The sequence below is a fragment of the Conger conger genome, chromosome 5 (assembly GCF_963514075.1).
Source record: "Conger conger chromosome 5, fConCon1.1, whole genome shotgun sequence".
Lineage (NCBI taxonomy): Eukaryota > Metazoa > Chordata > Actinopteri > Anguilliformes > Congridae > Conger > Conger conger.
In genome coordinates this window covers 35270482-35288379 of record NC_083764.1, presented here as the reverse complement: position 1 = coordinate 35288379, position 17898 = coordinate 35270482, and the positions used below count along the sequence as shown (strand labels likewise).

General features: G+C 39.9%; 1 protein-coding gene across 4 annotated transcripts in view; it reads left to right on the top strand.

Moving 5' to 3' along the window:
• rps6kc1 (ribosomal protein S6 kinase polypeptide 1) overlaps positions 1–17898 on the top strand; it is a 122434-nt gene that overhangs the window by 9078 nt on the left and 95458 nt on the right. For all 4 annotated transcript variants that reach the window (XR_009708768.1, XM_061242327.1, XM_061242326.1 and 1 more), the window contains exons 3-5: positions 9392–9512; positions 11215–11330; positions 17556–17649. Coding sequence is in view for 3 of the 4 variants with exons in the window: in XM_061242327.1 (XP_061098311.1) it covers positions 9392–9512; positions 11215–11330; positions 17556–17649 (331 nt within the window). In the remaining variant the exon portion in view is untranslated. The remainder of the gene's footprint in view (positions 1–9391; positions 9513–11214; positions 11331–17555; positions 17650–17898) is intronic.

Genomic DNA, 17898 nt, shown 5'->3' with positions numbered 1-17898 from the left:
TAGATCCATCAATTTATGATAATTGAAGTATGTACTTCTGAAATTATCTGGAAAACCAAAAGGACTCTGAGGGCATGAGAAGAAAGATTATCTGGTCTGCTGAGACAAAGATTTTACTCGGCAGAAGCACTATGTCTGGCGAACACCAGACACTGCTCATCCTCTGGCTAGTATAATCCCTATGGTGAAGCATGGTGATGCAAGAATTAAGCTATGGGGGTGCTTCTCAGTGGCAGGTACAGGGAGACTGGTCAGAATTGGTGGAAGGATGAATGCAGCCAAATACAGAGAGGTCCTTGAAGAAAACCTGCTCCAGTGTACATGTGATCTCAGAATGGGCATCACTGAACACACAACACATCATAACTCTAAGTGGATAGGCTACAGCAGCAGAAGTCTAGAAAATAAGACTAATAAAGACTTAATGAAGTGCTTACTGAGTGTAGATTCATAAAGCCTCATAAATACCCAATTTCTACTCCAGTTGTTTTGAGCCAGCTGAAAGTCAGAGGTTCTCAGTCCTGTTCCTGCTGAGTTGCAGGATCTGCTGGTTTTTGTTTTCATTGTAAATTCCACTCACTGAGTGCATGTTATAGGATAGACACTTATTAACATCACCTGGAGTTGAGCAATGGCAGACTGACAGTGCTTTCCAAAATGGCACTGTGCCGTGCAAGGCTACATTTCAGACGTGATGGGCTTAACATTGATAGGTTGGTAGGATGGGTTTTTGAGGATTTAAGTATCCTCGCCAACAACTGTGTTGTTGTTTACCACACTTACTATAGCCTGGATAGGCAAGCGCTAATCTTTCCAAATTTCCTTCCATCCTGAGATTTCAACACAAGGTGGAGCCATAGCTCATGTATTGGAGATTAATTTGGGTTATACCTTGAGATCAGCAGAATGAGATATTGCTATGATTATTATCAGTGCTCAGTCTGGCACTTCAATGTTTTTTCAAGATAAGCAGCAAGAACAATGCACTTTGTAATTGGCCTTGGTGGGGTGTACCCCATGCTTATACAGTACTGCTTTCATGCATCCCACAGAAAGGACTTGACAATATCCTGAACCCCTCACTTACGACAATAATGAAAGGCATACTTCACCTCCTGAGACTTATATATATTATAAGTATTATAAGTCTTATAAGTAAATATATTATTTAAGTTTTAGTATCTGTTTTTGATTGGCCCATTTATTTATTTTTTATGTGTGAAAGTTTATTTTAGATAGAGACGTTTCTGATGTCAGTATATTTATTGTCTCTACTTCAATATCAGTGTTCTATCTATATTGTGTTGCCACTTCTTTCCTGGAGTGCAGGGCCTCCTGTAAACACTCATATTCAAGTACAACTTCATACAGCCATACAATACATCCCAAAACTCATTTTGGGGTTCTTCTCCTTATTAATTCTGCTAGTAGTTCTCCCCAGTGGCCAATATCCATTTTAACTAAAACCCATCCCAACATCTGTTCATTGTTCATAGTTGCCAGTTGCAGGACGCACAGGTTAATGTCTTTTTTTTTTTTTTCATCATCATAAGAATGTGCGCACCTCATGCTCATGTTAAAGATGTTCCTGCTGGCATACCACCCTTGCTTCAGATATTAGATGTTGCCTTGCTAACTAATAAGTCAAACATATGACTGCTTATACAGATGTATGCTGAAGATTATAGCACAAATGCAAACTACAACCAGGTTTCCATGCATGATGTCAAAACGTTTCCTCCCTTCCTGATTTCTTTTTCAATTTTTTCATATTTGTCCCTCTGAAATCTTTCAGATCTTTAGATAAAAGACAAAGTTTAGAAAAGTGAACCTGAGTAAACCGAAAACAATTTTTAAATTATTATTTCAAGAAGAAAGTCATCCAAATGCCCATGTGAAAAAGTAATTGCCCCCTTAAACTTGGAGAAAGTTTATGTATGTCACCCCATTCGTACCATGATCGTGTGGATAAAAGAAAAAAGTTTGTGGCGACAAAAAGATGTAACCAAGGCCACATGCACATTGACTCTGATTCTGTGGTGCCTTCCTTGCTTGCTTTGCACACACACACACACACACACACACACACACACACACACACACACAGTGTGGCAGCGGCAATAGCTGTTGCTGCCACTCTTTCATTGTCCACACTACTATTTTCTTAGCATAAGAGCACCTATTATCGGACAGGTTCCTTCGACAACAACAAAACTTTTCAGCCGTATATAGACATATGCAAAAATATTGGGAACATTCTGTACATTCTCTTTTTTTATTACTTTCAGATTTTTTTGGACGTATTATCGGACACCCACAATGGGCAATGATCCCATCTCAACACAACATTTTCACTTGTGCCTTGTGGAAACACCTGAAATGAAGTACATGTAGCCTGTAGCCTACATGACAAAATGTGTTTACAATGCTAAGCCAATTGTTTATTGTCATCTATTTTAATTAAATTGGTTGACTACTTAATAGACATGTTAAAGACATTAATCATAATAATTATAGGGCTCAATCTAACTTATTTTTTCATTATTTTTGATTGTGTTGTAGAAGAGCCTTTCAAGAAAACAAAATGATGGCACTCCTATACTTGCTTTTAATGCTAGGAAAATATTGTATATTTTGAAAATGATTACTGATGCATATCTTGCATTGATGCTAACTATTCTTTTGTTAATAAAACATATTGTAGCCCTTCAAATACTATAAACAAAAAGTTAGGGTTTAAACAGGTGGAATTTAATTCTGTGTAATATATCAATGTGATAACATCTCTACATTCTTTTGTAACATGCAAACACACTGGAATAGAAATGTCAATGAGTGAATTTAAAAACAATAGTAACTAAATTTTTGGATCACTGAAATTTGTTCATTGTGGTATTGGGCATCAAAAGATCACAAAATATTTCAGAAAATCCAATGAGAAATATAAAATGAAATTACTAAAACGTTGTCACTACTATTTTTCAACACCAGGTGATAATGGGAGGGCTAATGGCCTTTCTATGCTGAATATTTATGAGTAAGGGAGAACTTCCTAGGTAAGTAGGCTTTTCACACCTGGCCTCATGCAACCTTACCTCGAAGGCAAAGCCTTTTCACAAAGTGGTTTGCAAGTGAACCACATAGAAGACAGAAACAAAGAAATGTTTTGGATTTTGTAACATTTATTGAAAGCACCACACTAACTATACATGGACAATGCCATTCACACACACACACACACACACACACACACACCTTAAGGTCTGCAACCATATGAAGCCACCAAGCCGACATCCAGAGTCTGTGTGGCTGTAGGCACAGGCACATGATCATAATTGGCCCTTTTAGATGGTACCTTCTGAGACATCACACAGCCGTGCTGTGGGTTCTTAGCTGGTGGTGAGCTTGGCTGTGTTTCATGTTCAGCATTTCTGTAACTATAATAAAAACAGTGTGACATCAAATCAAAATATTATGAAATGTAATATTTACAATATGTACAAACACCGAACGCATCTCTACCTACTACACAGACACAGAGAGGCTATTATTTTGAGATGCAATGGTTGCAATTGTAAGCTTTATTTCTAAATCAGAACAGAGTTGGAATTTACAGAACCTGCACATTACTGAATATCCTCTCAAACACGCAGAGAAGTTGCACTATAGCACACATATTTACCGATATGAATGTAAGAAACATAGTTAAACTTAATCATGAAGTTGATTCTCAGCTGGATCAGTTCTCTGTTCGAAATGACACAGCTCTTCCATGTCGTCTTCACTGTCTGGATGTGTTTAGTTTAGCATCTTCGTTAGCACCATGAAGTACAGTTATTCGTGCCATTCTCCGAAACAAAATGAAAGGTTTTACCTCATTGGTGAATTTGCCTGTGCTTGGGTATCACATTTTGTTATGCTTTATAGTAGATGTTATACCGCATGATATCGCTCGTCCTTGCCATGTACAAATTATGAGTTTGTAACCATGTGAATGAGATGAAGCGGACTCCTGCTGAGTAAAATTGGATTCACAAATAACTGGTCTAATTGATCTAATTTAAACATTTAAAAACAATTCATATTATTTGCCAATTCATTTTATTGGAAAGTCCGATTTATGTTGTGTTGTGTGTGTAGGATAAAATCATTCAAATGGAAAGTTAATCTGATCTCGTGGGCATCGCCAGATCAAAACGTTCTTGAACAACTTGTTATGAGATGGTTCAGAATATCCATATCATCTTTTAATTCTGGACATATTGAATCTCAGAGGCCATAGCAGCCATCAGCTGATGTTCTAAAACTCTGCCCACAACTAGAAGAATATCTTTTGTAAGCGTTCTAAAGCCCTGTCGTCAGCTGACGACACTGTCCGAGGCCTTGAAATGCATGGCTTGTTGATGCTGTAACATTGAAAGACAAAGCAAGGATGGGTTAAGAGCAGCCCTCTCTGTGCTGTGCAGCGTTTGCCTGATGCCGGCGAGAGGCCTACCTCCTCGGGATCGCACAGGGATTACACGACGCAGGAAAGGCGTTGGGTGTACGCATTCGCAGGGGGCCTACGGGAGCAGATGTTCCGAAGCGTACCTGCGCACATCTGCCGTGGTTTAATTACTGCTCTTAACATGAGGGTGAAGGAGAGGCCTTTGAACGGTTCAGGGTGAGGTCATGGATGGGGTAATTACATGCGCGTTTGCACACAGATGGTGACAGGGTGCTGGCTCGGAGCCCATGTGGATACGAAAAGGGGAGGGGGTGGGCTACGTCCAATGTGAGGAAAACATTGCAAACCTTTTTTTATAAACAACAATGGCGTGTTCAACATGGCGTCGTTCCAGAGTGCCCTTACCATAACCACTGGTTGGGTGATTGTGTAGTGTTTCTGAATTTACACCGCGCCTATGGCACGCCCACAAAATGATAGCAAACACCTTGGCTGATCTGCGATGATGTTGAGGTTGAAAATTATTTCAATATAAACGTGAGAATGTTAGACAGTGAGAGCAGGCCATTCAGCCCATCCATGAATTTTATATCCTGTTGAGAGCACATTCTGTGCTGCGTCGAGGCTGGATTTCAGTCATCCAAGGGTTTCTGCCTCTGTTGCGGGACCTGGCGAAGTATCCTATGCAGGAACAACAATAAAAATTTAAATAAGTAAATAAATAAAATTGTCTGGGTTTGTTTTGTGCTTCACTTTATTAATCCCTTTTAAAACTATACATCTAATCCAGATCCTGCTAGTGAGCCTGATTATATTATCTATTTTCGTAGTCTTAACACAACGTCTATAGCAGCAGTGCTCAAGTCCATTTAGGGCTTGGTCAGCTTCGTGGAGAATAGTTCAAGCACAAAAGTATGTTGTAACATCCAAAAGTGCTGGATTTAGTGCCTTAATTAACAGGTGTGTCCAGGCAATAATGTATGGTTAACCAATCAGAATGTCATCTTTCATTCCATTCCAAGTCAACTGCAAAGTATTACAGCGGATTTAGCAAGATGTCAAACAGAAGTATGTAATTCTGAGGAAAAAAGACGTTATCCTGCATGAGTTTAAAGAAATTGTCTGAACTGTATAATGTGGTTAGTTTAGAATGACTTTTTTTTTGTTTTTGTTTTGTTAATTCGACTTTTAGGTCTCTTCAGAATAATTTTTTTCGATTATGGGGTGACCAGTTAAGGTACAGGTGATACCAAAAGAAAGTCACTTGCTTGTGGAAATTGGGGTTTGTGTTGATTTTGGAGCATCCAGTGAGGCTAATGTTCTTTATTGAATATATAAAGAACATTTACATAGTTTGAGCAGACTCTCACACCTTGATTTTTCATGGAATCACCCATGACTACACGTAAATTAAAGACCAACATGGTCAAAAAGGTTGTTCGCTATTTTAACAGTCAAGGCTTTTTTTTAATTTTCTTCCAAGTCCAAGATGGCACCCTATGTGCCTTCAGTCTGTTCTTGAATTAAAAAAAAAAATGATACTGGACACCAATTTATTTTTTCTTTCCATGAAATAAAACTTATTAAACATGCGTTGCACGACTGGTCTCAGGACATTAAATTGGCTTGGCGTTTGTTAAGTTTTGTCTAACAATACGCTTTGTAGTTTGTTAAAGGAGCACACATGGGCAATGTCGTGAGACATCCCTGGCTTACTGGCACTGCCACTATTGACTACGCCATGTGTTTCTCTGTCAATTGAATGCCATTGAACTTTCAGGAAAAAAAGTAAAAAGGAAAAACAGCTTATTAGTGATTGGGTTTAAACACCGCTTTTTAATTGGTTTGAATTTTTTATTCTCTTTTTTTGTAGTTCTAGTATTAAATAAAAGATGAATATCAATATTGCATGCTAAAGATGTGGAGGGGGAAGCTCTAGGTGGTGTAGGTGGGCATTGTGTAGCAGGCACTCAGAAGCCCGTTGGAGGCAGATAAAGGTGAGCAGGCTGATGTAACTGCCTGTGCTGTTTCACAGGCTGCGATAGTGTAACCCGGACGGATGAATCCCCAGGCTTTATTTGACAGCAGCCTTTTCCCACTTCCTCAGCGTCGCTGTGATATCGGTTATTAAATATGATTCCGTTCTCCCGAGGAGTGTACTACAGAGCCGGGATCAGTGGTTTCCTTTTTAAGGAGCATCGGTTAATTAGCATTAATTATTCATGATAATCTATGATGAGACCACATGGCACTAATTACAGTTTGATCAGTTACCAGAACCACGTGAATGACTGCAAATGAGCAAGTCAGTAATAATTTAAGATGACAATTAATCTTAAATATTGTTAGTATGGCAACATGAAAATGGATTGATTGTTAGTCTAAATATCAACTGCAAATGAGCTTCATATTTTTTACTAACAGTTATATCTTGTGTCTTCTGTCGGTAGTTAACTGCTGGGATTCGATCCTATTTCCTATGTGGGCATTTGGTTGAATATAAATAAAAAGTCCTTCATCTGTGCTGATGCTGTGCAGATTCTTCAAGGTTTAGTTCAATCAAGGAAGCACTTTTAAATGCAACATGTCAACCAGTACATTGTCTTTCAAATTCTGTTATGTACACCAATTTGCTCCCCTAAAACTTTTTCACCAATAATTAATGTGCAGCGGCTGAAGCTCTGGTCAATAAATGGGCAAATTGAAGAATTAAGAGAAGAAGGTGGCCTAAAATTCTGAAACAGTACCTCAAGTTGCCAAAAGTTGAGCCAGGCAGGTTTTCTTCAAGTTGTGTGTTCTTCAAGTTGAGTCCTGGGAAAAGTCATTCAGCATTAAAGGTTTGCCTTTCAGTTCCCTGAAATACCTGTTAAATATGTTAAATAGAATCCGTCTTGGTGCAGAAGAAAGCCTGCTTGTCTGTAGGGATTTTGTGGTAAGCCGCACACCCAACCAGAAAGTTTAGGCATGGCTGTCCAGGGGCTGATAAAATATTTGCACCAGATCATGGCTCCATCCCAGGCTAATATTTGCGCATCCCTGTCAAATTTTTTATTTATATTTTTTTCAAATGGGCAGTAGAACCCTTCCCCCCCTTGGAGGAGAAAAGGAAAGATGCAGGATTTACTCCATAATATGGATAGCATAACAAGGCTGTTTCTAAAGGAAGTTGCAATCTTATTGTCTTTAATTTGTAGGCCTTGGTCAATACAAGATGGCTGATATTTTAATCCCTTGTCATTGTATCAAGTAGAAAACTTGCATACCGCTCAAAATGCAAAGGAAGTCCATTGAAAATAGTTTTAAAGAAGTCGAACTAGCAAAAATATTTACTTTTAATTAAGCATTGTGGTGTAAAAGAGGTGCTCCAAGGCAAGGTGCACCAAAATATAAAATAAAAGACAGACAAGTAAATGTTTCGTTCAAAGGACCATCATCAGCACCATCATAACATTCTGATATTAAGTGCAGTTCCTGACCACATTTATGCATTAATCTCTTGTCATTGCCCACGCCTGACCGCCGGTATCCACACTCCAGAAGTTTAGCCCGTGCTGCTTGTCACCAGTAACGAACATTGCTCTTTTAATCGATTACAGCGATTAGGCTGCTACTGAGCTCAAAGGTATACTAGGTACGATTTCTATGTTAAAACATTATTACAAGACCATTGTAAGTTGACTCTCTCTGCGTGTGTTTATAGTCCTTGAATTTGAGTTTCAAAATATACAGTTGACAGACTGATGCTGTCCCAAAACATTGTATCGCTGTACAATAATTCAAGCTTATTGGTTGAAAATTGGTTCTAATTACCACAGCCAATGGCCAGTGGGGGTTTCAGCCAATAGGGGAGGGATAAACAGTGTTGTGGTATTTGTCGCTTCAATTCCTCTTTTGACTGTTAGAAGTCCGAAATTACCTATTCTACCTATAAAATCAAAAAATTACATGCCTTTGTTTACGGAGCTTTTTTGGCAACTGTGAGTTGCAGTTGCTCAGACCCCTCAGCTATGCTGCTCATTTTCCTGGGTTTTTCAATTCGGGTTTTGCAGCATGTAAATGAAATGAGACGTTGCTAATTCTGAGTGAAGCCAGCTGTTACAAGTTGAAATAATAGACAGTGCGCTACCATTGTACCCTTGAGCAAGGCACTTAACCTGAACTGCTTCAGTACCTATCCAGCTGTACAAATGTATGTTGTGTAAATTTGTGAGCTTGGCAAATCACCCTTGGTAAGGGCATCTATTAACTGAATAAATTGAAAAGGAGGACAGCGCACTGTCATGGTGATTTGTAAGTGTAATAATTTCTGTACAGTTCTACTGTAAGGGGGGGGGGGGATATTAAGAAAACAATGGGATTTAGTAAAAACATACCAATGGAACTTGCATGACTGTTCGAAGGACTGTTGAAGAGGTCCTATCTTCTCTCCTCAGATAGAAAGTTCTCATCTCCATGACACAACACAGACATGCATGCTCATAAATGAAAATGCACACGAATGCATGCACGCATTTTATATTATTAGGGGTCCAAGCACACACTGCAGTTACCCTGTTGTGTCTGTTCTGATTTTTTGTGAGCTGGGCAACTATGTTGCAAGGCAACCAGTTGTTATTGCAGGCTTTCGTATTTTTTGGGGGTCCAAGCAGCGAATCTGAAACCATTTTGTAATTGTCTTGTCTCAGACATACTAGGACACAGGCCTAGTGAGTTTCTCTGTTGCACAGAGAAGTGGAACACACCGATACATGCACCAAAAGCAAACCTTACTGTGCAAACCAAAAGCAGTAAACTCACTGCTGAACTTCTGAAGGTACTATATGACACCTGGTAGTATAGGTAGTGGTTCAGGCGATTCACTTCAGCCAGTGCTGTGCTGTGAAGTGGAGGCGCACTATTACTAACCCTTTCTCTCTCCCTCTCTCCCTCTCTCCCTCCCTCCAGATCACCGTGTGGAAGAGGTACAGTGACTTCCGGAAGCTTCACCGCGACCTTTGGGAAATCCACCGCAACCTGTACTGCCAATCTGAGCTCTTCCCACCTTTTGCCAAGGCCAAAGTTTTTGGTAAGGGTTTGATAGGATGAGGATTCTGACAATAGCAAGATGGAGGTTGGGTCAAACTTAGTTCCTGTGTACAGACATGATTTCTAGCCCACTGTTTTGGCCTGAGAAGGGTGTAACCCAATGGTTCCCAGGCTCTGGGCTGTGATTCGCCAGTGGATCATGGGAAAGTTGCAAGACAGAAAGTTTAAAAAACATTACCTTTTACATGTTGTGTTGGCATGAAGCGAAAAAAAACGTTTGACTATACCATGTGTGTTAGACATTTACTCATTAACAGGTCCATGGGCTAAGAAAGCTTCTAACCAGTATGTTTTAAATCTCACTAGTTTAATTGTGAAACACTCACCTGCATGATGGCTTGTTTGCACTTTATCATTTGCGTTATGCTAGTGGTTCAGGCATTACATTACATTACCTTATTGGCATTTGGCAGACGCTCTTATCCAGAGCGACGTACAACAAAGTGCATACCCATAACCAGGGATAAGTTCGCTGAAAGACCCTAGAGGGAAGCGCAATTTCAATTGCTACCTGTACAGCAAAGATAAGGACGAGGGCCTTTTTTTTTTTTTTTTTTTTTTTTGAGAACAAAGAAACAAACAAACAGAGCAAAAGTGACCTAAGTTAACTATCCAAACACTGCTTACCTAGCCAACTAAGAATACCGATACACAAAGCAAGTCACAGAGACAACAATTAATGGTTCACAGGGAGGTAGGGAGGGATGGGGAGAGGTGCTACTTGAAGAGGTGTGTCTTCAGCTTGCGCTTGAAGGTGGGGAGAGGCATGCCATCCACTGTTTATGCCATGTGCATGATTTGCAATGATAAACATGACTCTTTGTGGAACCGCATACAAATGCATACATCGGGGATTTCAGCCTACTAGTATTTGCAGTAAAGGCTTGAAACAAAAAAAAAAGCCTTTCCGGATTATTGTTATGATGGTGGTGAAAAGGCTAATGCTGCACTATTGCTGCCACTGCTGAACACCTGCCCATGTCTCAAGTGCACTGTATAGTGTTGTGAGAGAGCTTCATCTGCTGTGTCTAAATATGTCTTAATGATTATAAGATGATTGGTCATGTGAAATAATCAAACATCACTCAATGTCACAGACATAATACAAATACAAGGCATAAATAAAATAGAAGGCAGCCGTTTTAAAGAAAATTTATGAAAAAAAGTTGTCCACTACTTTAAAGTACCCACAACTCTGAAGATATTTTACTTCCTTTTCCACTTTTAAAACTGTTCCACTATTGTAGTTCTATGTTTTAGTCACTTTAATTTTGTTGTATTTATTTTCCCAGAATGTATTTTCAGTCTCAATATTATTCCTGCCAACTGCCAGGGCTCAGCCTCTTTTTTATGGCAAAATCTGGAATCTATTTTCGTACACTGCCAAATTATTAATGTAATTCCCCATAATGGTTAATATATACCTGCTAATTTCATATTCCGGCCATGCATTTCTCAATTGCAATGACGGGTGAAACATGAATGATTTTAAGTATTTGAATTAAATATAATTTAGAATTTGAATATTTTGTCTCTTGGAACTTAGCGCTGTGTTCTTAACCCTTTGGATCCTGTCAGATATTTGTGTCTGTATTGCAGTGTAGGAAAATCCTGTTCTTCTCACAAAATGAAAAGCCAGCCATCACGGATGCGTGTCCACATTCTTGTGTCGTCTCCCACAGGGCGTTTTGATGAATCGGTGATCGAGGAGAGGCGCCAGTGCTCTGAGGACCTGCTGCAGTTCTCTGCCAACATTCCTGCCCTCTACAGCAGCCAGCACATAGAAGACTTCTTCAAGGTACTGTTGCCTCGAGAGGCATACCAAATCTTGATTGGTTGGGATTTGGTTCAATCCATGACATCCAGATCACATGTAAGGCACATAAATATATTGTAATAACCATATGCCGCTTTTGATATGGATTTCTGGTGAGCTAGGTACGTGAACAGGTACGAGACAACACTGTTTCATGAGTCCATACTGTCAGTAGCCAGTTAACCTGTTCATAATACTTTAAAATCTTAAAGAATGCTACTTGATCTATAATTGATCCGCCTGCTACACATCTTGGTCTCTGGTTAAAGTCTTATTGCGCTTGGAAGAAAAGCCATTCTGTATCATTTTGTACATGCCTTAAGTGCTATAATCCAAGACTGCAAGAGTTTTGCATTTGATCCAAGCATTTGCTACTGAGCAGTGGCACACATTGCTGTTAAGCTGTAGTAGGCATCCCACTTCTCCTGGATGGTCCACGAGTCTTCCGGAATTTGTCACCTGCTCTTTGATACCCATGAGTGGTCAGGCATCTCCTGAAAATGAGCTGTCTGCGCCACAGGCAGAGGTGAAGTTTATTCATTTAACTAACAGCCGAATTGAAGTACAAGGGAATCCCCAGGTTAAGTCACCAGAAGAATCTCTGCGCTTCAATTGTTCACATCTGAACATTTTGAAGTGGACAGAAAATAGTCAATCAATAGCTCCTGAGAACAATCAAATCCACTCTATCAGGGCTTTTTAAAATGTTTTAATTTAAAAGCCCTCTGATGTAGGATCGAAAACACTTAACTGCTGTTAGCTGTCAGTGTGTACAGTACCGGTTTTCTCCTTGCGTCATAAATAAATTCCATGGCCAGTTCCGAAGTGAGTTTCATGGGAGTTGATATTTTATCTCTATATTATGGCTGCTGATCGCAGCTCAGCTTGAATGGAGGAGGAGACCTGTCATAAGCAAATCGATCCACTTTGTTTATCTTTTAAACAGGAAACGTCAATATGGTTACCAAGGAATTTAAAAGATCACATATGTTGTCAGGCAAACATGCTGCTTTTGAAACTAGATTCTAGGTTTCGAATGCATTCGAGTTATGTGCATGGACAGGCCCAGGTAGCTAAAACCGCTCAACTAAAATGTTTCCAAAACGTTCTGAAACTATAACCACTAGTGTGCACTAGTGCTGGTCACAGTAGGTTATGTCACTAGTGTTTACTATGCAAACTTCATGATTGTTGTGAGTAATCTGTTATGTTGCATAAATATCAAGACACTAATCTCTTAATTTCACATTAAGAGTCAATATGTGTAAAAGAAAATGTTTTAAGAATGTAATCCCCTCCAGAGTTTTGGTACAGCTTTACAAATTCCCACCATAAGGTTGAAAAAAGTTTTCAGACTTTTTCTAGACACTATATAATGTTTATGCAAATCAAAATAATTAGAGTGCTGAAATAAATTTTAAAAATCTTTCCTATCAATGAGTAATGAGTTGGCCATATTTAGAAAAACCATGGGCTTATTTGCTCCACTAGGTATCTATTCATCTAATGATGTCTACCTAAATTATTAGATTCATAATTTAGCAACACTTAGCTGAATATGTAATCACTCATTCTTGTACTTTTCACTGTCGTAAATGTTTTCTAGCTTCACAGTTAAACTGTTGCATGAAACAACACATGACTGAGTCACCTATGAACTGAATTGAAGAACAGTACAAATCTCAGGATAAAACACATTAAATTTCATGGTCATGGGCGACATTAGCTCAGGCAGTAAGAGCAGTCGTGTCGCATGTAGCTCTCAATCATTGTTATAAACTTCCAATGAGATTAATGCACTGTTGGAAAGTGTATACTCTTCTCTACTGGATAAAAGATATCAATCGTACCAGAATTAATTGAAAACTATTACAATGGCATAAAAAAGTGGAGTCTCGCGTGTGGCTGATGTAAATGCTTACCCCGCTTTCTATTTGTGTTTATTTCTCAAATGGATTGATCATGTCAATAAATGACCAGTACATCTTGAAAGGGACATCTCCACATGTAAAACCAATGCTAAGATTATATATTCATTCCATTAACCAGTGGACACTAGCTCTTCAAACCTTCCATGCAGATTTTTGGATTGAGATAACTGCTTATGACAATTATGACAGCCATTATTTTGTCCGACTTTCGATCCTCATCTATTCCCTTTTGATTTGTTTTCTGATTGGCTTTTTGTGCTTAACCATTGCCTCATTCTATTCGATTCTACCTTGGCCTTTGGTCTTATTGCCCCAGTGTGTTTGACCCTGGTTTGTTCATTTTGACTTTGACTCTTATTTTGCCCCCCTGCTCTCCATATAGTAACTCCGGTTAGTTTCTGTTCCCAGCTGGATTACACATCCTTCCATCTGGACACAATTTTGTTATTTTGCATTGCTATTTTTCCTTTATTGTTTTTGAAGGAGTCTCTGGGTGGAAATCTAATTCTCAGTTGGGGGTACAGGACTCTTGATCGCAGCTGCAGATTAGATGTTAGGAAGCTCGGTGTTCAAAGCCGCCCGATACCCAGCAAAACCTGGAAGACCAGCTGGGATTTAGTTAGTTTTGGAGAGCCGGATAGGGACCAGGGTTATTTGTCGGTCTGCAGATTTCATTCCCCCATTCCCCACTGCTTTCTCTATTGTTTATGCTGAACGTTCTTACCTAGACCATGTCACTCCACTGGCATTTTAAGTGTGATGTATATGATGCACGCCTCTCTGTATTCGACAGCTTTCTTTTGTCTCATAGCTTTTGGCTGATAATGCCACCTTTACTTCCTACCTGCCTTCACTGAGACAAGTATACAGTGCCATGAAAAAGTATTTGCCCCTTCCTGATTTCCTCTATTATTGCGTAAAACACAAAACACATTTTTATAATTATTTAATTTATTTAATAAAGAAAAAATAATCATCAAGTATTTGCCTCCTTAGTTACTCAATCAGCCAATTTTAATTGATAATTGGATTCAGCTGACTGAACGCAGCTAGGCTTGGTTGCAGCCAGCCCAGTTAAATCTAAACTCATATTGAGCCTTACCACCAGAGCAAAGTCACCACAAAGTTTCTACAAGCAATATATCGCTCTGGAAAGCATTGTAAAACCAATGTCTAAGGCTCGGGGATACCACTGAAGTGGAAGTATCTCCAAATGGAGAATCTTCTCAGGGGTAAATTTTAAAATTGTGTTTACTCGGGTTCCATTTGTTTAATATTCCATTTTGTATAATGATCTGAAATCATTAGTTTGTTTTTTTGTTTACTCAGTTTCCGTTTAAATGTGACATAGTGTATGAAATAATTGAGGAAATCAGCAAGGGGGCAAATACATTTATATGCCACTGTATGGTATCCCTTTAAGGACTATATACAAAACAGCCGTAAGGAAAATTAGGTTGCAAACCAAGAAGCCTTATTATCACGGTGTACTAATTAATCGTTGCAATTAAGGGATTCCAGGCGTGGTGTAAGTCTAATGTTAATATTGTAAACAAGGTCATATTAACATTAGGAAATGTACACTCCGTGCACATTTATTAGGTATTTATTAGACTTTGACTTCTACTGCTGTAGCCTATCCGCTTAGAGTTATGATGCGTTGTGTGTTCAGAGATGCTCTTCTGCATACCACTGTTGTAATGTGTGGTTATTTGCGTTACTGTCACCTTCCTGTCAGCTTTGACCAGTCTGGCCCTTCTCCTCTGACCTCACTCACTCAATTCTGTCTGCAGAACTGCAGCTCACTGGATTTAATTTTTTATTTGTTTTTGCATCATTCTTTGCAAACTCTAGAGACTAGTGTGCGTGAAAATCCCAGGAGAGGTTTCTGAGATACTCAAACCACCCTGTCTGCCACCAACAACAAAGTCACTTAGATCAAATTTTCCCCCCATTATAATGGTTGATGTGGGCATTATCTGGAGCTCCTGACCCGTATCTACATGATTGTATCCATAATCGTGTTAATAAGTAAATGTAATAAAGTAAAAATGTTCCTAATAAAGTGCTCATTGAGTGTATGTATGAACTAGTTTTCTTTCATTTAGACAGTTTATTGTGTGTATTTCTATGCAAAAAACATTAGATCTGTTTGTTGCACAGTTGCAGTTATGCTTTAACTTAAGGCTTTTACTTTATTTTTTTTGCACTATGAAGGAATTCCCTTTGGATTAAAAAGAAGGTCAGCCGTTTGAGTTGCAGGCGTTCTATTTGTAATACCTTTTCTGTTGCTACCCTATAAATCCCTTTATTCATTTGTGTGTATTACAGTATCCTCCATATCTACCCTCTAAAGCCTCTCGCCAACTCGGGTAATTTTAACTAATTGATCTTTTCACTTTGTCCAAGAAACGAATCCATGCTCCCAAGACTGAAACCAATGAAATGTTTCAAGGGGAGATGATGACGTCATATGAGGTTTAAGTAAATTGTTTTTGTGGAAGCATTTGTGTTCTACCAACATCAGGCGTCAATTAGGCTAATTGCGTCAACATGTTTACTATTTTCTTGTTTTTCTTTGTTCCATTAAACCTATATAGTGTATTAAGATTGTTGTTAACTATACACAAAAATATAATATAATAATATAATATAATATTTATATTAATATTGACATTTGTCTTTCCGTTGTAATTATCGAGGTTGGAGGTGAATACTGGTGTGTGCCTGCGTATGTGTGTGCGTGTGTGTGCGTGTGTGTGCGTGTGTATGGCACCCCACCCAGTTAAATGGCCACCAGCCGACATTGGTAACTGGTTCATGTAATATTACTTATTTCCAGACCAGCTGGTGGGTGCATCACTCTGAAGCACGCACGCTGTGTCAGTCAGGCTTGGGGGTGGTATAAGCCTTGCATACAAGGCTAGCCGTGAGAAGGCCCTGCCCATTTCCCGCTTGGGGTGGGTGAAATGGCTGCCCTTCATCACATGTGCCTGCCCCACGCTGCCCATCTCAGGGTCACGGGGGCCGGCTGCCTCATTAATATGTACATCTGGCAAATTCTCCCGGAATCAGTCCGCTGGGACCGGCCCTCACCCCACAGGGCGAGGGTGACGTTGCGCTCCCTCTGCTGAAATTATCCCGCTGGAGGGAATACGGGCTGATGGAGGGATGAGAAGTGGGCTGCATTGTGTCTGGAGCGCTGTCGCTGTTACTGGGGTCACGTATCCTTTCGGTTACAGCTCCCATCTCTGTGCGGAAGTTCCCGTACCGCAAAATGTATTCACGCCATTAGAAACCACTTGATAACAATGGCAGAGAAACGTGAGTATGTCGATAACAGCCAGTGTTTACATTACTTTTAATTGCAGGCTTCAGTTATTTTCACATTAAATAGTAAAAGAAAAAACATTTATTTTCTGTGTCTGCACTACGGTATATTACCGTTTTTATTTTATGTTGCGGCGTGTGACCACGTGAGTTCTCAATGGAAGATTTCTCTTTCCTGTGTAATACAGTGAATGAAGAGCAGATGGGCTCCCGTCCCTGAAAGGCATCCCTGGCTTCACAGAGCATCTGTTCTGTTCTGTTCTGTTCTGTAGAGATCCATTTACAGGCCGTGTACAAATCCAGCATGCACAGAGCGTGTAAACCATGTCAGTTTTGCGTGCCTCCTGTCGGCTTGCCTGAAAAGGACTGTCCATCCCTGGGTGTTGTTGGACATCGGTAGTGAGCCCTGTTCATTGTTCAAGGCTTATCCTTATTACTGTATTTATTGCAAGGTAATCCCGATACAGGTGGGATTGATGTGTCTGTTACAGGGTGCAGAGGTGGGATTGATATATTGATTCTGTTACATGGTGGAGAGGTGGGATTGATGTTTTGGTTCTGTTACAGGGTGAAGAGGTGAGATTGATGTTTTGGTTGTGTTTCAGGGTGGAGAGGTGGGATTGATGTATTGGTTATGTTACAGGGTGGAAAGGTGGGATTGATGTTTTGGTTCTGTTACAGGGTGGACAGGTAAGATTGATGTTTTGGTTGTGTTACAGGGTGGAGAGGTGAGATTGATGTTTTGGTTCTGTTACAGGGCGGAGAGGTGGGATTGATGTTTTGGTTCTGTTACAGGGTGGAGAGGTGGGATTGATGTTTTGGTTCTGTTACAGGGTGGAGAGGTGAGATTGATATTTGGTTGTGTTACAGGGTGGAGAGGTGGTATTGATGTTTTGGTTCTGTTACAGGGTGGAGAGGTGGGATTGATGTTTTGGTTCTGTTACAGGGTGGAGAGGTCCACGACGGCTCTGAGCTCATTGGGCCTGCAGAGTCCTTCTCGGATTTCCTTGCTGACAGCCTATCAGACTGCAGCTCTGAAGGTAAGCCCAGTGATTCTCTGCTGCTCATTGGTAGAGTCACTCCATAACCACACCCACTCACTCCTTTACCACTCCCTCCTGTCACTCCATAACCACACCCACTCACTCCTTTACCACTCCCTCCTGTCACTCCATAACCACACCCACTCCTTTACTACTCCCTCCTGTCACTCCATAACAACACCCCCTCATGTCACATCTTATGATGGTATTCATCTCGGAAGTCTGCAGTTTCCCACTTCAAAGTAG